Here is a 24,226-nt window from a genome sequence, read left to right on the forward strand (position 1 = left end):
CACATTCGTCATATTAAAAGAACTTTCGAAGTTTGACGATTTAAAAAGCTTAACTAAATTACCAAACCACATATGCCATAAAGTAAATGTACATATTTGTCATATCCATAAAGATTTGAGGGTAGACGCCGTTAAAAAGCCAAACTCATTTCCCACTACACGCCAGCCATGATGATTCAGAGGCTCCTTGCAAAATATGGAGAAAAGTCGATGAATACTTTCTTCTTACAAAGCTTAAGCTTAAGGCGCTTAAGGAAAGTTACACTCATTTAAAAGCACGCCAGTCATGATTATTCAAAGGCTCGTACAATGTGTAAAAACTAAATAAACTGTATATTAGTCATATTCATAACGTTTTAAGGTTTGACGCCGTTAAAAAGCCAAACTCATTTCCCACAACACGTCAGCCATGATGATTCAAAGGCTACTCGTGCAATGTGTAGAAAAAGTCGATGAATACTTTCTTCTTACAACGCTTAAGCTACGGTGTATGACGCTTAAGGAAAGTTACATTCATTTGAAAGCACGCCAGTCATAATCATTCAAAGGTTCGTACAGTGTGTAAAAACTAAATGAACTATACATTAGTCACATTCAAAACGTTTATATGGTTTGGCGCCGCTTGAAGCAAACCCCATCAATAAACAACGCAGCAATTATATTCAAAGGCTCGTACAATGCACTATGTAGAAGTTCATGGATGTATCCGTCATACTCATACGGTCTTAAATGTTTGGCGCCACTGAAAATTTAACAACAGTCGCACATATAATAAGCACTGACTGTGATTGCTTAAAGCAATGAACAGTTTCTGTAAAAGCTCGATATGCAGTTTGCTTAGGAGATTATGAATTATATGCTCTATGCTGTCTAAGAGTTGTGGCTTGAACGATTTGGCACAAAGCAAAGATGTCTTCGTTTCTTTGATAGTCTTAGTCTTAGACATCGTCTTCGAAGAAGCGCTTGATCTTTCATCTACTCCATATCTATACTGCCAGAACTTGATTGACTGACGACACCATCCAAGAAGTTGCATAGAATGTACAACTCATCTGAAAGTTGCGCAGGTTTCTGCTACATTAACGTGCTAGCCGTGGACGAGGCTTGATGGCAATGGCATACAGATATGATTGAATGGAATAAAGAAGTGGTGGATATATGAAAGAAGAAGGAAAACCATTGTCATTCGCATTGGCGACAACTGATGTATGTGCCAATGATGATGATGATGATGATGAGTGGTAATCTGCGAAACCTGGTATGGATGTGCAAATTGACACAACGTCGTTGAAAAGATCAGCAAAGACAACATTAGTCATATCTTGACATACTGCCAAAATGGCAATGTGTAAAAAGAAACTGAAAAAGCATATCTTAACACGAAATACGTATCAAGTAAGTGGATTTAATTCAATGCCATTATCATCACAAAAGATACTCACAATAGCAGAGTTATTTCCTATTCCCTTCCTAAGCTACTTACTAAGCTGGTCAAACCTAAACTCTATATCACGCTAAACTAACTCTAATTACTGACTGTTCATACGAATACGGGAACTTTTGTTTGCAAAACTTCATAAAAAAATTCTGCAAATATAGATTTTCCTCATTAGCCATGCAAATTAAGTCACAATTAGTTTAATTGGCACTTCATTATGTATATCTCTGTCTAAGCTACCTGCATACTAAGTATCATATTGACAGTCCTATAATTTTCCAATTAGATGAGATATGTTTTTTTGCATTAATTATGCAAATTAGGAATTTATTTGCATAATTGGTATCTGTCGATGATCCACTTTCCATAAACTACATACGTTACATGTATTTGAGTCTTATGATGGAAAACACTGCAAATATAGATTTTCCTCATTAGCTATGCAAATTAAGTCCTAATTAACATGATTTGCACTTCATTGTGTACATCTCTGTCTAAGCTACCTGTATGCTAAATATCATGGAAATCCGTCGTTCCTTTGTTCAGTTATTCTCCTTAGAAGATTTTCATGATAACGCCCCTGCAGTTCCAGAGCAAGCTGCTAGGGGGCACAAACCCACACCACGTCTTCATTACACCACAAGCTATCTGCCACCAAAAAATTAATACCATAGCACGTCCAGGTCAAGAGATACAAAAATGGAATTTCTGCTGCAGTACCAAGGTCACATACCAGGGGGCCAAAAATCGACCTTGAATTTCGGCTTCACAACACCTGCCCACATACCAAATATGATCGTAATCCATCAAGAGGTTCTTGAGTTATGCTGACTACAGTAGTCCGGAAACACAGACAAACAGACAGACAAACAAACAAACAGACACACAGACACACCCAAAACAATATCTCCATTTTTCATGGAGATAAAAATAAATTCACTTCCAGGTGCAAGGCACGATAAGACTCCTTTCAAAGCTTAATCTACGGTGTTTGGCGCTTTAGGGAAGTCACACTCATTTACCTAAGCGCAGCAGTCATAACAAGAGTTCCACGACCTCATATCTCCATGAACAATTCTATTCATGCAAATGATTTACACATTTTCATAATATATGCTTGGCCATAAACACCTTTATCTAACTTACACATGTTGCAATATTGACAGTCCTATAATTTTCCAATTAGATGAATTATGGTGTCTTTGCATTAATTATGCAAATTAGGAATTTATTTGCATAATTGATATCTGTTGATTCTCTACTTTCCATAAACTACATATGTTACATGTATTTGAGTCTGATAATGGAAAACACTGCAAATATAGATTTTCCTCATTAGCTATGCAAATTAAGTCACAATTAGCATAATTTGCACTTCATTATGTATATCTCTGTCTAAGCTACCTGCATGCTAAGTATCATATTGACAGTCCTGTAATTTTCCAATTTAGATGAGATATGGTGGTTTGCATTAATTATGCAAATTAGCAAATTATCTGCATAATTGGTATCTGTTGATGATCCCCTTCCCATAAACTACATAAGCTACATGTATTTGAGTCTTATATTGGAAAACACTGCAAATATAGATTTTCCTCATTACCTATGCAAATAAAGCCCCAATTAGCATAATTTGCACTTCATTGTGTATATCTCTATCTAAGCTACCTGCATACTAAATATCATGGAAATCCGTCGTTCCTTTGTTCAGTTATTCTCCTAAGAAGATTTTTACAAAAACGCCCCTGCAGTTCCAGAGGAAGCTGCTAGGGAGCCCAAACCTACACCACTTCTTCATTACATCACAAGCTATCTGCCACCCAAAAATCAAGACCACAGCACGTCCAGGTCAAAAGATACAAAAATTGAAGTTCTGCTGCAGTACCAAGGTCACATACCAGGGGGCCCAAAATCGACCTTGAATTTCGGCTTCACAACACCTGCCCACATACCAAATATCATCGTAATCCATCAAGAGGTTCTTGAGTTATGCTGACTTCAGTAGTCCGGAAACACAGACAAACAGACAAACAAACAGACACACAGACACACCCAAAACAATATCTCCATTTTTCATGGAGATAATTACTAAAGTAAAAGGCTCGTACAATGTGTACACACTAAATGAACTATACATTCGTCATATTCGTAACGTTTTAAGGTTTGGCGCCGTTTGACGCTAACTCCATTTAATGAACAACGCAGCCATTATTAGGTGCAGGGCACGATACCGACTTACGACAACCTTTGACACTTTGATCACGTCATATTTCTACAATGTCACGTGTCCTATTGAAACAATCAATTATCCCGAAGACGGCCAGATGTATAATAATTGTAGAAATATCCAATGAATAACCTCTTGTGTTGTGTTGTGTTAGAACAAAGTTTAGCCCTTGTGTCCCATCACAATCAAGCGCGCTTATGTAATGTACGAATACCGAAGTCGTAATAAAGACATCTGATTCCTATTATTTATTCAAAGCACCACCTTGACGATAATCTAGGGTGCAAGTTGTATGTGTATTTCAACAACTTAATCCTTTAGGGGTGGGGACAACTTTAGCGTGGTGTTTTCATCGAAATAAATTGCGTATCAAAGAAAAAGATCTCTCTGTGTATGGTGGAAAATTTCTTATCGACACGAACTACCCTGCGTGTAATTGCATGCCCGGAACATGATTGTATTCCTGGAACACGACTTGCCGTAACGCCGCGAGTTAATCTCGTTTAGCTGCTGCCGATAATGAGACGAAATCGCGGCACTGTCGGCTCCGCTGGTGACGACAATTTGGTTACCACCGTTTCATTTCAGCTATCATAGATCGAACTCTGCATGCTAAATACTTCTGTGGTGTATACTGTTCCCATGCTAATGAAGCCAGGGGGTTAGTCTATTAGTTTTCCCGGCGGTGTTGATATCAATTTCATCTAACATGATCACAAACAGTTTGGGGTTATCTTTAATCGAATATCATCTCGAGTAATGGCTTCATATGCCTCAGTGTCAATTTGGTAGTCGTGCAAAAATGTCTAGTTGGCGCAAAGCTATTCTGAATTATATTCTATAGAGCATTCTACAGAACATTAGAACGTAGAATCCGCGAAGTTCTATAAAACCATGGAACGTAGAACCCGTGCAAAAGGTAATCTTAACATAGATTGGAGAGTACAAAACTGTCTTTTTTTGTCAACGTTTTCTGTTCGATTTGTGGCAGAGATATCGTTGTGCTGGTTTTATCTATGTTTGATTGATAACTGAATGGAAACATGAACGCCATTGTAACTCGTCGTGTGTCAGAAATTACGAGTTTGTTTCTGTGAAATCCCCGGTAAAGCCGTTTTCACACCTGCAACGGTTTCATAAATCAAGACCGTTAATCAGGCGTATAAAGGACTAAAGCTGGGATGTAGAGGCTTTATGTGATATGAAGGATTATGCAATATTCGCCAAGGACTCTACGGCCACTAGTGATGCATGTATTATGTACTCAAATAAACATAACACATTAAATTTTAAACACATAAACATTCTGTCAACTAAGCAACATAAAGAACCACATTCTGCTGTTCTTGGGATTGACTCTAATAATTCATAACTTACGTTGACTGATCTCAGGTCACCTTCAACTCGGAATGATGCGGAGATTTGATGAATATGATGAACTTTGACTTTTATATCTTTACAAAAACATCATTTCAGACAGAAATAATGAGATTCAGATAAAGAGAAAAATATGTGCTTTCAATTAACAAATAAAAGCTAACTTAACATATTGAGCAACAAGTTGAAATATAAGCATCTTACAAAAATCATAAGTGGCTCCTCACCCTATTTAACCATTTGAACCACGTCTCTTTGCCACGCAGACTTTGTTTGTTGCCCCGACCACGGCACGGATTCCCAAATGAGCTGTATGCGCAGCGCATTTATGTCGGTTCTAATGTGTCTAAGTGCAGTAGATATAGCCTAATGATATGTGTAGTGCTGGTATTCGCTCTAGGTAATGGTTCAACAACACGCACAGTGTCGTGCTGTGCTTTACTCCACGAGATAATTAGAAAGTCATGCCAGAGTTCTCCTGCATTCAAGGTAGACCACATTAACAGTCTTTGTAGGTGTTCAATTCTCTCCTTCTATTAAGACAAGTACACGCTATATATTGTATTTAAGTGCACGTACATCTGCATGTGGATGTATATGTATAGCTTTATGGATATATGTGAATGTGTATTTCGATGTACAAAGGGAACTCCCCTGGTTTTTCTCAACAAGTTAATAAACCGTGAACTACAGATCTTTTGCACATTTCCTTAACAGACAGACTATAAGCTATCAAATAAACAAACAAAGGCAAGCTGTTCTCGTTATGTAACAAGGCTATCGTTGTCTCAGTTTCCCTTTAGTTCAAAAGTCAGAAAAACTTTCCAACGACTCTGAAAGTCACATCTGTATCATATTATCCATACAGCGCGCGGTAAAGGCACGTACGCGTCATACTGCAGATAGCTCGCTATAACCACCATGATGGGCTGTGGTAACCAGCTGGCGAGCTGTAAACTTGATGGCTCCTAAAGCAAAAACGACCTTTACCGACCTTAAATCTTAAGCAGTAATGATTCTTACCCCTCCTATATCTTAAGTAATAACGATCCTTACCGCTCCTAAACTTTAAGCGAAAACGATCCCTGCCAACCCTTAAATTTAGATAAAAACGATAGTTACATACCGCCACTAAAAGTAAAAGTGATCTATAACAAGCCTTACGATGGTCATCCAGTACATCATCAGCACTCGGACCGTAAAACCGCGATCAATTTGTGGTTTGCTCGATGGTACGTGATATATATATTTTTTAAATTGGACAGCCACCAACTTTAGCTTGGACGTAAGTTAAGAAGGCAGTAGGACTTTCTAGGATATGGGAGATTCTTTATACACAACCAGGTATTGATCTCACCTGCTAACGTTTTGATGTCTATCAGACACCTTCTTCAGAGCTTCTGACTGGAGTACTGCTTCTCACCGCTATATGTAGCTGATGTAGGTGGCGCTTTTGCGGTGAGAACACTGTCCCAAATATGGCTAAGTTTGTATCCCCCCCCTCGTCTCGGTTCATCACCGGTGTTGTCTTCCTTATACAGACCGCCTCCTTAATCCACCGAGTACGTCTGTTATCCTCTCTGTCGATGACCTTGGCCCCTTGGCCTCCTATTTTCTACCAACCTGATGAAATTATGTTCGGAAGTAGGACTTTCTGTTTTTCTGACTGACATAAAAGAATGGGCAGGAATATAAGCCTAGCTGCAGCTTTGAGAGCGGCGAAGGACAGAGTGGGGTGGAGGAGGATGGTGGAGCGATTGGTCATGGTGCTTCAACGACCCACAAAGGGGTCAAGGGAAACATGAGATAAGGTGAGGTGAACATGGATCGCTTTCAAGCTTAGCTTCAACGACGTTGTCTGGGGAGAGAGAAAGTTGGAAACTTGCGACCTAAGCTGGAAAAAATTGAAAAGGAATCAAAACTTAAACAACGTTTTTGGCGAGATGATAGGAACAGCTCCATCGTAATAGTATATAATACTTTACGCTGATGATTCAGGTTTAGGGCGGAGTGTTTTGAAGGGGTGGGTAGTTACATCCTGACGTAATATCGCCTGTTGTCAAAGATCGAACGGTAACACTACGCCTCTGATCTTTTCATCCACCAATCTTTCCTTCCTTCCCTCCCAACCCGACCGGTTTCTTTCTCCCCACTACCCTTGATCTCATCCTTAAATCCCAACACTTAAACTTTCATCCCAGCACAACTCAGGCCCCCATCCCACTAGACGGCGGTCGCGCTGAGATTTGTGTAACCATTGACTTCATAATTGGAATATCATGAAAAATTTAAAAGTAAGACGGAATATACAACAAAACACACAAAGCGCAACAAGAATCGTTTTTTCATCTATGAAATTCGTTGAGTGATTTGTCAAATCACTCGGTCGCAGCGCGCTTTCCGCCTTGGTGGAATGGGGTTGTTAGAGCCCTATCGCACTTTTGCGGTTATTCAAGTGCGTATGAGTTGCGCATTAACATTTTTTGTTTTTGTTTTCTACTTTGACCCACCATTGTGCAGCCTAGGTTTCAAACCAAAGATTTTACTTCTTCGGCTGCAAACTTAAGCTAAGCCAAAACCATGTTAATACGCAACTCATGCGGACTTGTATATACGCACAAGCGAGAAGAGGGCTTTAGAAAAATAAATGCGCGTCTTTACCTGGGCCTGCCGTAGAACCACCCGTCCGCCTGACAGTGGATCCCGCCTCTAACAGGGGATAGAGACGACGGGAGGACGGTATTTAGATGAGATTGGACCGAGGCTGACACACCTGCGGCCCACGTTACAACAGGTGTGCACGCGGCGTTCACGTGCTCGCACGCCGCAACTAATTCTCATCCCCTCACCTCCCGTTAAGTGGATTTCTTCCACGACGTTCTTATCTCCGCACTCTGATCCCTCGGGGCTGCAGTTCGCGGATTAGGCGACAGGTGGCGTTCGTGCAATACGGTTTGAGAAATGATTTTCCGGATCTTTTGGCGTCCTCATCACACTAATACTACCATCTGAAGTGTACAAATGTCATATTCAACGACCTATTCTTGACACCCTGATCGCTGAAAAGGTACAAGCGATTTCTGGATCAAATATCGTCACATCCGCCTACCTTTACGATGAAATTCCTGTAAGAGGAGAACATTCTCATTTGACACGACCCCCGAACCGCTGCGACAAGAATTTTCCATCACGAAGGGAGTCGCTTGGGGCAGAGCTTCCCGCTAATTCTTTCCAATTTGGCGGTTACGGAATAGATAGATGCGATAGGCGACCCACATGTTAGGACACGGGTGGGGCTTGGCGTAAGTGGGATTTAGCGACTTTGTGGTGCCTGTAATTAAACACGCTTTGCCAAAACAAAGTCACTTGTCTAAAGTTGTCAATCCAAACATATAAGGTTATACTCTTTATATTCGAACGTTCGAAAGCAAATACACAGTGGTGCCGTACTCAAGCGATACGCTTATATTAGCAGCGCCATTGGATAGAATATACAACATAACCTCACACAACACGCATAGAAATGCACATACAAGAATGAGAAAATCACACATGTAATTGGCATATACGTTTCTGAGTCTTACTTCAAATTTACCACAGCAAATCTCACTCAATTAAAAATCATACTCCAGTCACACCGGCATGCAAATTTGGCAAAAGTTAACTTCTTCTATTGTTTTTCGAATTGCAGACAATTTGTGACCGATAAATCGATTAATCCAACACGTATCATCCAAAGATTTCAACAGAAAAGATGTCTACATAAACTCATATTTTTCAAATGTTTAAATCAATCAACGTTTCTATCTACTTATCTATTGATTTTTTTTATCGCAATGGCTCATTGACTGTATTAGACTCTGTAAATCTTAAACGTGCTTCCCCAATATTTATATTCTTATACTTGTCTTATCCTTCTCAAGGATAATGTCTTAAAGTTTCCGTGTCCCTGAAAGTAGATCATCCCTGACAGGTGCTTTGCTGCAAACTTCAAGGTCAAGAGAAGACTAATCACATAATAAACCAGTTTTATACCTGGCCATATGGCGATGCGCGCATTACGAGTTCTGATGACTCGGCAGATATCAATACTGTAAAACGCACCTTTTTTTTTCTTAGCCTGGAGAAAAATCGATGAATACTTTACCTGAACAGTAAATCTTTATCTAATTCAATGCCGGGCGGTGTTAGAAAACGCGCTGTATCTCAGCCTCCTTATCAGACTTCTTGGAGCACCGGCGTTTTATTTCATTGGGAGCGCTGATTTGCGATTTTCAACATGGGCTAAGATTCTATGTGACGGGAAAGTGAGTTTTCAACGCGCCAATATTGATAAAAAAAATTTCCTGGTCGGCATATTCTTTCCTAAAGCTATTCAACAGCCGCAATGATACCTTACCTTTGCTATACGTTACATCTACTGTAGTAGACGTTCTTCAAGTTCAAGTATTGAAGTCGCAAAAGCGCTCTCTCTCACACAAACACAACTGTGACTCAGAAACTTGTAGATGTGCTAAGCCTAAGGCCGTCTTTTTTTGTCCACTTTTCAATCTACAAAAACTATATATCGTGAAAACATAACTGTTTGGCATATCTTGTTTGGTAAACACTTCCATAATTCCAACCCAAACTACGTTTACTCTAGTTAGAAACCATAGCAACAGCGCTCTAGAATACACATGTCACCTTTCAACACGAGTGTGTCGAAGTACACAAAGTCGTAACGGCGTTCTAGAACGTACCTGTTACGCTTGTAAACTTTACCGGTCCATGCCACCCGTCCTTGGACACCAACCCCGTCACGTACCGGCAGCTATCCGTCACTCCCTACGGGACCCCTCGCACTCAACCACCGTGAAATGTCCGGCTGCTCCCCGCTGATGTTGACAGAGACGCACGAGCGCTGGGCACTTCGCCTTAACCACTCCCCCGGTCAGGAATAGCTCTTGTTATTGAGGGAACGGTCCGGGGTGTAATACGGGTTAACTGGAAATGGTCGCCGAGGAAATGACCACCATTTAACATACAGACGATTGAAAGGGCGGTTTTACAATAGCGCTTGACCTCTGCTCATAGGCAGTGTTTTAAAGTGCGGCCACATCATATTTATTTCTTGGTTGTTATACTATTTCTGAAGAAATTATGCTGACTTTGAAAATCAACATGAAAACGGTCTGATGACGATGTTTTTATCCTGGTAAACACAGTTTCTGGGAGTCGATATTGTCAAAAGCAAGTGTTCTCCCTGCCCTGTTAGAATATCATAGAATCAACGAAACAAATTGCTGTGGCCGATGTGACCTTGCAAACTATGATCTTTTGGCTACATCCGTGAGTATATCCGTGACGCGTACGTGTTTTGTGAAAGCAAATGGTAGCTTGCTGCAAACAATGGGAAAATACACACTCAGGACAGGAGAGCGAAGAAAATGCGCAAGAAAGGTAACAGAAAACAAGAAAGCTCTGGCGAGCTTTGCTCCTAAAATACACTGTTGCTTCATCGTTAAGCCAAAAGAGACAGGTTCATCAGATAACGTTACTGGCAACAAGTGGTCGCAGTAATGCAGTAAAAGGCATTTTTTCAACAATAATTGAGGGCGGTGGTAACAGGCCTAGGCACTAGTGTTCATGATGTAACTATATATATACAGTGTGTTGAGCGGATAGTGATGATGCAATTTTTTTTTACACTTACAACTGTACTTTTGCATAACATTCATTTGTTTACGACTGTGACCGGTCGGTAAGGGGGGGGGGGCAATGGCACCCTAAAGATGACCTCTACCCTCAACATACTACAGGAACTAATGCTACTAACCTTTTATGCATCTTTGACTCACCTGCAATAATCTCTGTAGAATGCTAAAAGCTGAACTGCAGTCACGTTTTCTGTTAAAAAGCGTCGCGTAATGTTAAAATGTCACTAAGTGCAGATATCCGTAAGCTTGTTTGACCCCGTGACGTTGTCCTTCGTCGTCCGTGACGTCACAGCATGGTCACGTGATTGACGACGAACCACGCCCTAGCAACCTGATTGCTGAAAATCGTCAGCAGGATGGCCTTTTTGGGGGGTCAGAAATTCTGGTAAACAAAAAGGAAGAATTCAGCTGGCTGGATGATGTTATGTGGAACGATTATGGCAAAATTTTGTCAAATTCTGGATGTGTTTAACGTTCGATTTCTCGGGTTTGTGTCTATCACGTGATGGGCGCATGCTCGCCTTGACAACCGCGCTGTTGATCCTTCTAATGTTTCGTTTCGTACCTCACGGCGAAGAAACAAGTCCACTCTCAACTACAACATTTCCCAATCTACACTCGAATCCTTAGTGAATACGTGAACCTCTGCGTTGTCGTGTTTGGAGTTAACTGGTCGCTGCTCTAGTACAGAGTGAGCTTTCCTGCGTAGCCGGTGAGTAGAGACCTCTAGCGTTTCGTAACTGCAATGCAGTATATTTCCAGGACCATCAAGACTATTCTAATGCAAGATTTCCAGAGAAGTGGAGCCGTGTGTATCTTTTTGCTTATATCAAGGCTTTCCTTGAAGCCATTGACTAAATCAATTCGTTCTGCCTACCCTTTTTTCTCAGCCCGTCAGAATAACCACAAATACAAGGTCTTGTGAAGTCTTGACAATTTCATTTACATTTTGTAAACAACATCACAAGTTGTAACGTTACATGTGTTGAAAATGGATGGAACAGTAAACATATTACAAATCAGTTTAAAGACTGTGAATAAAACCGTTACCTATGCCTGTATGTATCAACTTGCATCAAGCTTCTTTAACAGAAAGTACTGTGATAGGCTTGTTTTGCATGTCATCTAGTTCTAAATCATTTTTACTTGTTTGACTGGGCCACAAATTTGTTACTTGGTCACAAATTCAGAAACAAATAAAGTAACATAAAAACTAAATTGGGAGAACAGACAATTACGTGTATGTATCAAGCAACAGTTACACTAACAAATACAAAATGTAGGTCGACAATGAATTTTGAAAGGGGAGAAGTGAGTACATTCAACATACTTTCTGGGCTACGTTAGCTTTTTTCCTTCATTCATTGATGTGGTCTAACAATACAAAATGTACATGTTTTTTGTTGTACATGGTCTCTACCTTTTTCTATTTAGATATGTGTTATAATTTTTTCAGGATATGACCCCCCCACTCACTCACACACACCATCCTCCACTCGTTTTTACATGAAGATTCTACAAACACACCATAGAAAATGAGGTAATATCGCCATAACTTCAAACTAGTGTCCGTACTACCATACCAGTATGCTATAAACCCAGTGAAATTTGTTGTCTATAGAAAAAATTACCTTATGCATTTTCAGTCAGCTATTTTGTTTAAAAATCTTGTTTTCAAAGGTCTGTTTAGAAAAACAGTGAAATATTAACTTATGACAAAGTGAAAATTACAATGGTTGTTGGTCCACAAATATCAGACTAGTTCTGACTTGTACTCTAATCTAGGTTTTGACAACATCCTTTTGACATCTATTGAATATAAACTTCATACAGAGCACACAAACATGCATACAAAGGTTCCAAGATTTGGTAAGTATTTTGTGTCCTTCATACAAAGATAAAAGTCGTTCTGTCTTCCTCAGCACTTATAGTTTGGCTATAATACAGGCTGTTATATAAATGTAGTTGGGAAAAATTAGGTACCAATTCACATGTGGCAGAGCTTGACTGTATGAAGATTCAGACTAACAGAGCAAGTTCTTGGTATCTATAGTCACAACTCACTGCATCCATTCTAGACAAACAACACTCTACTGGCTTCAAAACTTTGTCACCCAGTGAAAAGAAACATTGAGTCCCATTTCACTATGTTGGCATCAAAAGTTAAACTTCCTACAAAGTCATTTACCACAACAGATGAGCTCTCTTGGGAAGAAGATAGATCCATTCAACCATTAAAAAATCTGTTCAAAAAACGTAAACACCCAGTCATCAGTGTAGCGTGACCATTCTTCCCATGGCGCCTCCCCTGCCACGCCCCCGGCCGCCACCTCGACCGCGACCTCGTCTGCCCCCACGACCTCTGACCGGCTGCCCCCTAGCAGACGTCTGCTGCGTTGCAGAGAAACGGTCACTTAACGTCTTGAAGCCGCCCTGAGAAATGTAAAAGACAAAGACAGCAATGAAAGATAGCACACTTCACTCCCTTACCCATACCGCTTTGTGACCTTTCCAGCCAAACAAATAGATCTACATAATCACTGAGGATATATGGTAATGTCACATTGTGTAAACTGGGAGTTGCAAAAAAAATGGACACACAGACAGACACACACATACTCACACACAGCCACACAAACTCACATACTTACACAGCCACAGAAACAAACCACTGAAATCTTGTAGCTTTGCATTCTAAGCAAGATTATAGTTCCTTTGATAAAAATAAAATCCAATTCACAAGAGACTCATCACTAACGATAATCTATATACAAGTAACAGCTTGATTTATTTTGTATTGTGAAACTCACCTTGTTTCCTGCATTGTTGAAACCTCGAGAGAAGTTCTGGTTCTTCTGTGGTGACCTAGAAAAAAAGCCAAGAATATCAAGTCAGCTTTATCCTATCCTTTTTTTCCGTCCAGTCATTCACATTTATCAACCCATGTACAAATAAAATGACGAAACCTTGTTCATAAAAGTTGTACAAAAGACAAGTTTTCTTGTTAAAAGCTAAAGCAGTCATCGCTAATTGTGGCAAAGCTTGATGCTTTTACTAATAGTTAGTAGTTGTGCTTTGCTATGACTCACGTTTACAGCCAAGCATACCGGGTCACCCTTACTCTTCTTTATAAGTGTGTTGGCTTTTTAAAATCTATTTATTTTTTTATTTAGTGAATTAGTGAAGCCACAATCAAGCCAAAACACGCTTACTTAAGCAGCATCAATAAACATAAGAGGCAAAACATGTAACGAAGTATGAAACAGTACAGGAACTATACAAGTATGCAACGGGAACTATACTATGTTGGGTTCTTTTATGTGTTAAATGTTACTGGGTGTAAAAATATACGTCCAGGCTGCATTATGAACATGTTATCGAAGTGAGTGCTAGTTAACTACTTACGCAGGCCCTCCCTTTGCCAGTGGGTTGGGGACTGATACAGTCAGGATGTGGGCGGGAGGGGGTCCTCGTGGGGTGTTGTTCCATCTGTAACAGACAGGGGGAGCACATTCACAGACAGATCCAAAGTCATGACAGGTTTCGTACTATGCTACTTTAAGTATGTAGGGTTTATTTGGGAATGAAAATATGTAAGGTCAGCGTTCAAAATACCCGTCTGCAATCTGCAAATTGCATAAAGATTTTCAAGATTGCAGAAGAAAAATTAAACAATCTGCAATTTTGCAGAAGAAAAAAAATCAGACCCCGGATTCAATGGCTCTCAATTCAGGAGATTATACAGACTTACTAGTACTAAGCAAACTAGCGGCGCTGTAAATAAACTGAAGCCGCGCAAGATGGCAACGATTCGGTGCGTTCTGACTGCCTGGTGCTACTTGAGGTCAGTTTTTTTCGAGGATTTCGACACTTTCCGTGATCACTTCGGGGACGAATCATGTGAGAAAATGTCAAATTCGTGCATTTCCGTCAACCCTCGCTAATCTCCGCGGTCACGATCTCGGGGTCGGCAAAAGCCGGGAAAACAATTCCCGGATGTTCTAACGTAAACAAGTAGTACTAGTACTAGTATGTCGCAAGCTAAGCTGCGATTTCTTCAGAGCCCGAATTACTCGGGGCATGGGCGCGATGACAGAAGGAACAAAACGGCGGCCACTACATTAGCCCGTGGTCCTTGAAGCCCAGATGGCAGCGATGAAGTTGAGAACTACTCGGATAGATATTGAGCACCGCCTTGTGTGGAAAAGGCGGAACACTTTCTCCTGTGCCGACACAGTGGGGAGGGGGGCACCCACGTGAAAAACTAACATCGCCGGGCCGTCTCTGGAGTCTCCCCGAATGTCCGAAGTCGGAGCCCAATGTTTGAAACCGATAGCGATGTTTCAGATTTATACCAAAAAACTACACAGAGGCCAAGGTTTGCGTAAAGGCGTTTTATTTTGAATTTTACATTTTTTTCTCGGTTTTTGTCATGTTTTCTGTGGGCCGTGGCTGTGTCACAGGTCGTGCGATCTTGTTTATTAATCATAATACGCATCAGAACACATATTTCTCGCAAGGACATAATTCCCTTGTCCTCCTTATCAGGCAGGCTGTTGAATTCGTTTTTAATTTTGATACACATACTGAAATGATCATACAAATATTTGATTTGATTGATATCGAATAAATATACTTGCTGTTGCATTTTTCGCTATTACTTTGAATATTTTTCACACACATGCATGTTATTCCTCATAAAAACTTTGCTCGTGATAATCAAAGATGGAGTGAGAGAATAAAGAATTACAGCAATGTTGCAAAGCTCTATAGATATAATGTAAGTAAGTAGGCATTATTAAGTTGAGAAGGTTGTAGTATGTAGTATGGAGGCATGTGTATTTGCAGAAAATATTTTCAATTTGCAGAAAAAATTTTTGACATTCTGCAATATTGCAGAACACTGAAAAAAAGTATTTCTACCACTGAAGGTTTATCATTTTGAATCTGAAAGATACTGAGAGTTTTTACACTGAATCTTACTATCAAAATATGTCTATATTACATAGCTGTATGTCATGACAGAAAAGTGCATTTCCATTTTTTACATGTCTTTTAACATTCAGCCTGCTACTCCTGCTAGGGTAGCCATTTGTACTGGTTATGTGGTGAGGCAGCAGGGAGAAGGTTAATAGCTACATCACTGGTCATTAAAAAAGCTTACTGCCTAACTCTGTAACCAATAGGGGATTGGGTGCCAAACGGCTACTTCAGTCTGCCAAAGCTTAACGGTGAAAAGAGATTCAAAATAAACAGATTGACCAAAAAATAAAAACATATCTGCTTGGAGATAGGTATGTGACACAAAAAAGGGCCAATGACCCCAGCCTCCTGGTTACACACCTAATGATGTATAAATGGCCCAATGATACAAATTATAACCTCTGATCTGCCTCTGCGGGAGGTAACCCCACAAACAATGGGCACATGGCAGGCTTGCACACAACTGACTGGATACAAAATGTGTCATATCTGGCAAACAGTCCTGCTAGCTTGGAGCTAAAAATGTGCTAAGGTACAATTATTGCAGCTGTACTATAGAATTGGTCCAACCACAAACTTACAACAGCACGAAAACCTCAATTCTCTCTGGGAAAATGAATGAATTTACACAGTAGATGGCAAGCCATGGGACATTTCTTGCACACAACCATGTAATGTTCAAATGCATAATGTTTCTCCAGTCATTATAGCCCTAACAGAATACTGGAACATTGGCAGGTAAGATATACATAGTATTTTTGAGTACAACATGTACAAGTACATGGTATACAGTCGAACCGCAGAGCTCTATGCGCATCGGTTCTGCGCAGCCTTCTCTAAGACGGCTTTTTCCGGGTCACGGCCGGACCCGGGTTGGACCCTGTTGCATGGGAGTAAACAACTACCTGTGGTGCAACAAAAAGACCTCAGACCTATATAATGTTTACACTTTTTCACATCTACAGGATTTACCTAGTATAACCATGTAGATATTTCGTGCATTGTAAAAAGACAGCGAGCGCTGTGGCCTTCGAAACATTAAGAATATTTTGTCAGTATATTTGTGCGTGTATTTTTGACGGTTCACCTGGAACCCACTAGATATTTACATCACCTGATAGCCCATTTCCTCACCTTTAAATTGATACCAAAGTCCCTAGGATAATTTTAGGGGAACCGGTTTTGCCCCCCAAAAAACTCCGACAATACCTACTTTGCGGTGGTGAAATTTTTGCCTAGTTCTAGCTACCGATGCGTGCACTCCTGCGCTTTGGATACATTTCGATACATTTCGCGTGGCATTACAAAGCCCAATTTTTTGTATTAGAAGCTGTATGAACGCGGCTACCACATGCAATATGATAATTGACATGATAACAGTCAAGTACAGACAGACAGAGGTTTAAGTACAAGGTGCCTGATATTTACAAAATAGTCAAATTTGACGTCAATCACTTCGAACTCCTGCGTTCGAACGACCGAACCCAGCCAGTACGTTCCATTTTCCTGCCGCGGGGGTCAGGCGAGGTCAGGTGCAGTGTTGCAACTTTCAGCCGGTGTTGGGAACGTTGATGAAACTAACGGCTCATGTTTTGCCGTCTAAAATTAATATTCTGAAACACTTCCAAATAAGACTAATATCATCTTGAAGCCAGGAAAAGTGAGATTTATATGCAAGTTGACCAATGCCATTAGATATGTTTTGAGTTCTGTAAAGCATGGTGAAAGGACATTGTGTTTGTCTTCTTTTTCAGAATAAGATGCCCTACAAATTGACCTGATGTTCGTTTTTTTGGGGGCAAAACCGGTTCCCATAAAATCATCCAAGGGACTTTGGTATCAATTTGAAGGTGAGGAAATGGGCTATCAGGTGATGTAAATATCTAGTGGGTTCCAGGTGAACCGTCAAAAATACACGCACAAATATACTGACCAAAATATTGTCAATGTTTCTAAAGCCACAGCGCTCGCTGACAATTTGCTGTGCACGAAATAACTACATGGTTATGTTGGGCAGATCCTGTAGATGTGAAAAAATATAAACATTATGTAGGTCCGAGGTCTTTTTGCTGCACGACAGGCGGTTGTTTACACCCATGCAACGGGGTCAAATCGTGACGCGGCAAATGCCGTAAAAAAGAAAATAAAGCGTTCTCCGGTGACCTGCGGTTCGACTGGTATACATGGTTGTTTGCAAGCCAAGCTATACATGGTTGCGCACATCTTTGAATTGAATTGATTGAGACTTAAAAATTCCTAAAACTACACTTACTTTCTTCTGTTCTGCTGCTGCTGTTGTTGTTGTGGTTGTTGTCTATTTCCCTGGAAACCCTGTAACGCCCCTCTCCTGTTCATCTGACCTCGACCACGACCTCCACCCCGACCGCGTCCTCGGCCCCTCTGCTGCTGAGGCTTGGGGCAAAGGGGAAAGGTCAATGACATGTTGTCAGAACACTAGATCTCATACATGAATGTTTTCATAGAAAAATTTACACCTAATTTCATGGCGTTTTTAGTACAGTTTACACTACAGAACAGAAACCTGGTGTAGAACTGTTTACACTAAGTAACACCACAGAACACCTTCCTGTTGTAGTCCCCTGTTCTGGAACTGTCTACACTACTGAAGACAAACTTGGTGTAGAACTGTTCACACTACAGAACACAGAAAACCTACCTGTTGCAGTCCCCTGTTCTGGAACTGTTGGTTCTGTTGCTGCTGCTGTCTCTGCTGCCGCAGGCGTTGCCGTGCCTGCTGCAGTTTCTGTTTACACACTATAGAACACTAAAGAACACGTACCTGTTGCAGTCCCCTGTTCTGGAACTGTTCACAGACCACAAACCTGGTGTAGAACTCTTCAAACTACAGAACACAAACCTGGCACAAAACTTTTCACACTAAAGAACACAGTCCTGTTGTAGAACTGTTTACACTACAGAACACTACAGAACACATACCTGTTGCAGTCCCCTGTTCTGGAACTGTTTGTTCTGTCTGTTCTGTTGCTGCTGTCTCTGCTGTTGCTGCTGCAGGCGTTGCCGTGCCTGCTGCAGTTTCTGTTTCCTCAGAGAGTTCAGCTGACTGCGCTGGTTCTGTGGCCTGTTGGCTCCCAGTTGCTGCTGCTGGAAAAGTAACTTCTGTAAGTTTGCAATATTCATTCAGTTTTAACTGAGCATGTGCAGTGTGTCGGATGTCGGACATTTTGAGAATGACCCTTTCCCAACTCAAACCCATGGCTAAGTAGACCAGCGTGGCCCAGCACCCTGGTCAATTTGACCCATAACCCTAACCCTAACTGAGTTGTTCACTTGTTTGAGTTGACCAGCATGTTGGGCCGAGTTGACTGAGTTGATAATAGGCATAATCATCCTGATCCTGTATAGCTCAAGGAAAAAAATACCAGAAAAACACAAAAAAACTTGCCAATGAATAAAAAATGCTATGTATGACCTACTTGAATGAAAACCAAGGGCACCAATATGGCGCTCCGAACCTGTCTGCTTCATTGATGTACAAAATCAGTAAAAAGACGCTCCATACAACAAACATAGCTCACCTGTGCTCCTCCTTGTCTGTTCTGTTGACGAGCTCCTCTGCCCCTGCCCCCACGTCCTGCTGCCCCACCCCTGCCAGCACCTCTCCCTGCCCCCCGGGCGGATGCTCCCGCCCCTCGGGTGGACACCCCCGCCCCACGGGCACCTCGCCCCCGCCCTCGGATAGTCTTGAGAGACAGTGCGGCACGAGCACCTGGAAAGTAAGACATAAAGGTTGGCTTACATTAAAATGAGACCATACGCTTGCACCCCTGAATAATTTCATCAGGTTGGTCAATCACCGGATGAAAAAGAAAGTGATCTCGAACCAGTTTAGCTCACTGAAGAGCTATTCTTCCACTTGAGAGAGAAGACAGGCTCTATATCAATATACAACATTTACAAAATACAGGTTCATTGTACCTGGGAAATTCCAATAGCTCTTTTCAACAAGCACAATGAACAGTGGACCATATAGCTCAACGGCTCGTCCTAAGGACTGCAACCCTTTCCTGTGGCCCTTTCTTGAAGATCTGTAAGTTTCATAACCATACCTGGTTTGCCGATGAGTCTGGTGACTTTTTTGTTCCGTCCCTGTTTTGCCGCCTCCTTCTTCTCCTTACGGTTCTGCTTGATGATGTCATCTGGAAGAAAATAACACCAGGGGCTTTACAGTGTTCTCACCAGGATTTTTTCACAGCGCAGGGGCATCTTTGCGTGGCAAAGCCACATGGCAAGCGCTACAGGTGTGAGGATGAGGGCTGCAGGCAGGAATAATGTAGGGCGGTCCGGGGCATCCTCCCCCTAGAAATTTTGAACTTTAAAACTATCGAAGACACTATTTCTTGCATTTTGAGGGCTAAAGTTTGTGAAATAAAGCCAAAGTTTTGTACCTTTGCATCAAAACAACAGAAAATCCCCCCTATGCTGATTGAAACACAGCCTAGGGGCCAGAATCACAGCATAGGGGATCCAAATCACAGCGTAGGGGCCCCCAATGGTCAAATGCCCTGGCGAGAACACGGGGCTTTAGAATTACTGCAAATTAGACTTAGGAAACATGTATACACCCGTGCACTGGCCTTATGGGTAGAGATTAGAGTGTTTGCCTTGCAGTTGCACGTGGTAGGTCGTGAGTTCGATCCCCGGCCGGGCCATACCAAAGACTCTAAAAATGGTACATACTGCTTTCTCTGCTAAGCACTCGCACTTGGGAAAGAGTATCGATCACTACCAGCGGACTAGCCCCCTGCTGCAGACTGTAGAGAGTTGCACAAAGTTGTGTGGCCCAAGGGCTGCGAATCGGAGATGGGCGCTGCCATATGCTCTAGCAAGTGGTGCGGGAGAAATTAAACTTAACTAACTTCAACTTTAAACATGTATACATTTATGTATACAACAGACTGTTTTTGTTTATTGGTTGGACAAATGTTCAGCTAATGTTGCCTAACCAATTATAACCACCACATCTACCAGCTATCATTAATTTAAAGGGAGAGCCTTGGAACAAGTCAGAACGGACAGAATTTTCCATATATATATTTTGACTCAATCTTTTTTCCACTTGATGTGTAAAACTTTTTCCAAATATCCGGCTATTTGTTGTGAAGTACCCCCCCCCCCCAACCAACAGCTGTTGCGCATGCCATTATCCCACCTCCTCTCTGTAACCTGACACCTCTCAGCTGTTCTTTAAAACACAACATCCTGGTTCAAGGGGCAACACTTGTCAATCATTCACGTAGGGAGACCAGGATTTCAACATCCAACCAAAAAGGACTTTATATCACATAAAATGTGCTTTGGGGATATTCTCAGTCAAATCTGTTATGGTCAAATCTCAATGTACTCAGATTATAATGAAAGCTCATCTGTGTTGGTAGTAATCATAATACAATACTAAACTTTCTTCCAACACTAAGGTATTCACGGATCGAATTTTCGACGACCACTGTCGCCTTCTTCCTTATTGATCCTGAAGAAGGCGACAGTGGTCGTCGAAAATTCGATCCGTGAATACCTTAGTGTTGGAAGAAAGTTTAGCATTGTATCTCAATGTACTCAGTGTAACTCTAATTTAATTATGAGTCATATGATATAGAGATTAAACATGAACAAACAAACATTTTAAGAAGTATAGACTTGTAGTTATACAACTTCAAATAGTTATGTATAATTCTAACTTTGTAACTACATGTATATGTATACCTATGGCCACCCAAGCATACCCATGTATCTCATAGTAAAACATGTACAACAAAACAATAACATTAACATGTTCCCTTACTTTGCCCCTGGCGGGGTCATCTGGGGGTAGTCGAAGTTGAAGAAGTTGAAGAACATTTTATCACATGTGGAATGGAGCTCATGCTGCTTTGTGAAGGCCAATGCTTATTTTTGTGTATCAAGCGCAACAGTGCTAATATATCACTACAGCCATGCTTTGTAAGCATTTAGAGGTTTAACTTAAAACAGCTACAACTAAATAAAGCCCCTGTCCTTTGGGTAGGAATACAATGTAAACTTATAAATCATATTGATAAATTTCCTGACGTTATGCATTAATTTTGACTAGGGCATCAGGAAAGCTTGGAAATTGCACACAAAAGATTAAAGATTTCATATTTGTTTGTATAAGCCAAGTCTTAGCTAGAATGTGTGTTACATCGTATATTCTTTACTGAATTTGTGGCTTTATTCTAATTCATGCAAGTAAGGCCAGTTTAAGTGATTTGAAAGTGTCTTGACAAGACGACAGAGGCATGCAGACCACACAACTTCAGTGTACCAACCACAGACAAGTATCAAATCATGATGGACCAAGTTTTGATGAAACCCATGAACTTGGAATACCAGAGGACTCAAACTGACAGCGATGTCGTGTGGGTCCGATATTGGGTCAGGTATTTTGGGATGGTTGGTGCTGCAGACAGATATTCGGTGTAGAGTTGCTGGTATTTCAAATCACAGTGAGTTTGCCACCTATGTAACGTTACATGTAGGAAACTCCAGCTATTCAATAACATGGAAACAGGACACTCATGCGTTACACGTATTTGTTAGAATAATAAGCAGCGTAAAGGTTACTGTTTTATGTGTATCGTTGCATTCCCTTCGGGTCAAGTATACATAGTGTACAAAGAATTGTCTGTATAGCGTAGTACTCTATTGGAAGCAGACCGCTCTAAAACCTATATGCCCCCCTCCCCACAAAATTTATACACATGTCATCAAGCGCCTGAGGTTTCACAAGCGAAGCTCAAACCGTAGGATACAGCAAGAAGCGACGATAATCTTGAAAATGATACTAGCGACCTTACAAGCAATGTCAACCTAGCTCAACAACTGAACATCAATTTTTCAGCAGAAAACAAACGATAAACACAGCTTTCATTTGCCAAAAAATTATCCAAGCGCTAAAATCATTTTTTGTTCCGATTTTCAGTGCGCTCTGTACGTACATGTATTTTTCCTCACAAATCTTGACGTTTTTATGCTACAGCTATTCAAAGTAAGGCTTACCTAACGACATATCCACTTTATCCACATCCATTTTCTCCATTTTCAGCGGTGTGTGTTGTCTGTAGAGTGAGGAAAAATACAGAGCTCTCGCCCGGCGTCCACGAAAACACTTTCTTTGGCTTCCCCACAGAAAATAAAAACAAAGATGGCGTCCCTCACGTGATCACAGCCGACCAATGGCAGCGGCGCGAGTCACCTGACCCTGGGTACGAGATGCACCTGTTCTCGTTAGCAGCCTCACCTGTTCTATCATTTTATACCTGGTCGGATATCTAATATATAGATAAACATAGCACAAGTAAAGAAGAACACAGACAGATACGTTTGGAATTTCGTATATTCCTTAGTTTATTGAGGGAAAATTGTACACTTTTCTGAGCAAAGTAAACATTTTTTTTGCATGAAAATTAACTGAAAAAAGCCTCTAAATGTGACCTTTTTCTATCGGTCGTCTCAGAGAAAAGTTTTCCATTAAGGTAATTAATACATACGTAAGTACATTTGTAATAAAGACCCCAGGCGACTTTATTACTTCGTTTAGATATCAAGTTAACAAATGAACATCAATGAAGTTTCACAATATCCCAGTAACCTAACTTATACAGGCGGTTCAAAAGTATATAGACTGTGCCAAAGGAAATTTCACATGTCACAAGTCACCCATGGTCCCCTGCAGACATGCACAGTGCACTCTCCCATCGCCGCAGTCAGGATAAGACAGTCTCCTGAGGACCTGAGTTATGAGAACGATCCGGTCTCAGAACCTTAAATAGCTCCAACCCCAGTCGTCTTTATCCCGTGGCAGGACAGACGTTCTTTTCAGTCTCAGACGCCATTTTGTGAAAGGGAAGGTCACTCATATTGGAAGTAAGGGAAACGACAAGGAGCTTCTTCTGCAAGGCTATAACGAAAAGTCTAAAGCTAGCATGCTGCAATAGGAGTAGCGTCTTGTAATTTGAGTCACGACCAAAAGTGGTGGACAACTTGAAGAAGCAGAAAAAGGACCGGGAAGTTCTCATCTTCTTACCATGGAGAAAAAGCAACCAAAGGCAAGTATCAGAACTGTTGACGTTTTTCTTAGAAATTAAGACACTGAGGTACTTGAGTAGAAACATATGTCCTTTATTCCAACTTTCCGGTTTCTTTCCAAATTCAATCAAGTTTTCAAAGCTGATATCATGAATTATTGACCGCGGTAAAATGACCCCTGCTCTTTTTCTTTATTCATGTATGTAGCAGCAAAGGTTAGATCATATGACAAACCATATATCGATGACATCGTATTCCCACTAAGACTAAGTGCACACTGGCTAATGTCTTCATCGTGGGCATTCATTATATCACAAATTCCCGTTACTTTTGAAAAGATTTTCTAACACTGGAATGTATCATATGATGATGATAATGATGATGTATTATATATAACGTGACATATATACAACATGA

At 40.9% G+C, this 24,226-nt stretch overlaps 2 protein-coding genes across 3 annotated transcripts in view; both read right to left on the bottom strand.

The window, feature by feature from the left end:
* LOC136422395 (sodium- and chloride-dependent glycine transporter 2-like) overlaps positions 1–10,113 on the bottom strand; it is an 87,027-nt gene extending 76,914 nt beyond the window's left edge. Inside the window, exon 1 of the mRNA XM_066410138.1 lies at positions 9,785–10,113. The gene's annotated coding sequence lies outside the window, so the exon portion shown is untranslated. The remainder of the gene's footprint in view (positions 1–9,784) is intronic.
* A 1,547-nt stretch (positions 10,114–11,660) lies between these two features.
* LOC136422791 (octapeptide-repeat protein T2-like) lies at positions 11,661–22,939 on the bottom strand. Of its 2 annotated transcripts, none has more exons than XM_066410666.1 (8): positions 22,781–22,939; positions 19,813–19,902; positions 19,282–19,472; positions 18,683–18,844; positions 17,997–18,136; positions 14,147–14,230; positions 13,552–13,606; positions 11,661–13,174 (listed from the first exon to the last, which is right to left on the bottom strand). In XM_066410666.1, exons 1-8 carry the CDS (start codon positions 22,818–22,820, stop codon positions 13,013–13,015), a joined length of 924 nt encoding a protein of 307 aa, XP_066266763.1. In that variant the 5' UTR covers positions 22,821–22,939; the 3' UTR covers positions 11,661–13,012. The 2 variants fall into 2 exon arrangements, with proteins under 2 accessions (XP_066266763.1, XP_066266764.1); XM_066410667.1 differs by having other exon boundaries at positions 18,683–18,847; positions 22,781–22,936.
* Positions 22,940–24,226: the final 1,287 nt, after the last annotated feature.

This window comes from Branchiostoma lanceolatum, chromosome 17 (assembly GCF_035083965.1).
Source record: "Branchiostoma lanceolatum isolate klBraLanc5 chromosome 17, klBraLanc5.hap2, whole genome shotgun sequence".
Classification (NCBI taxonomy): domain Eukaryota; kingdom Metazoa; phylum Chordata; class Leptocardii; order Amphioxiformes; family Branchiostomatidae; genus Branchiostoma; species Branchiostoma lanceolatum.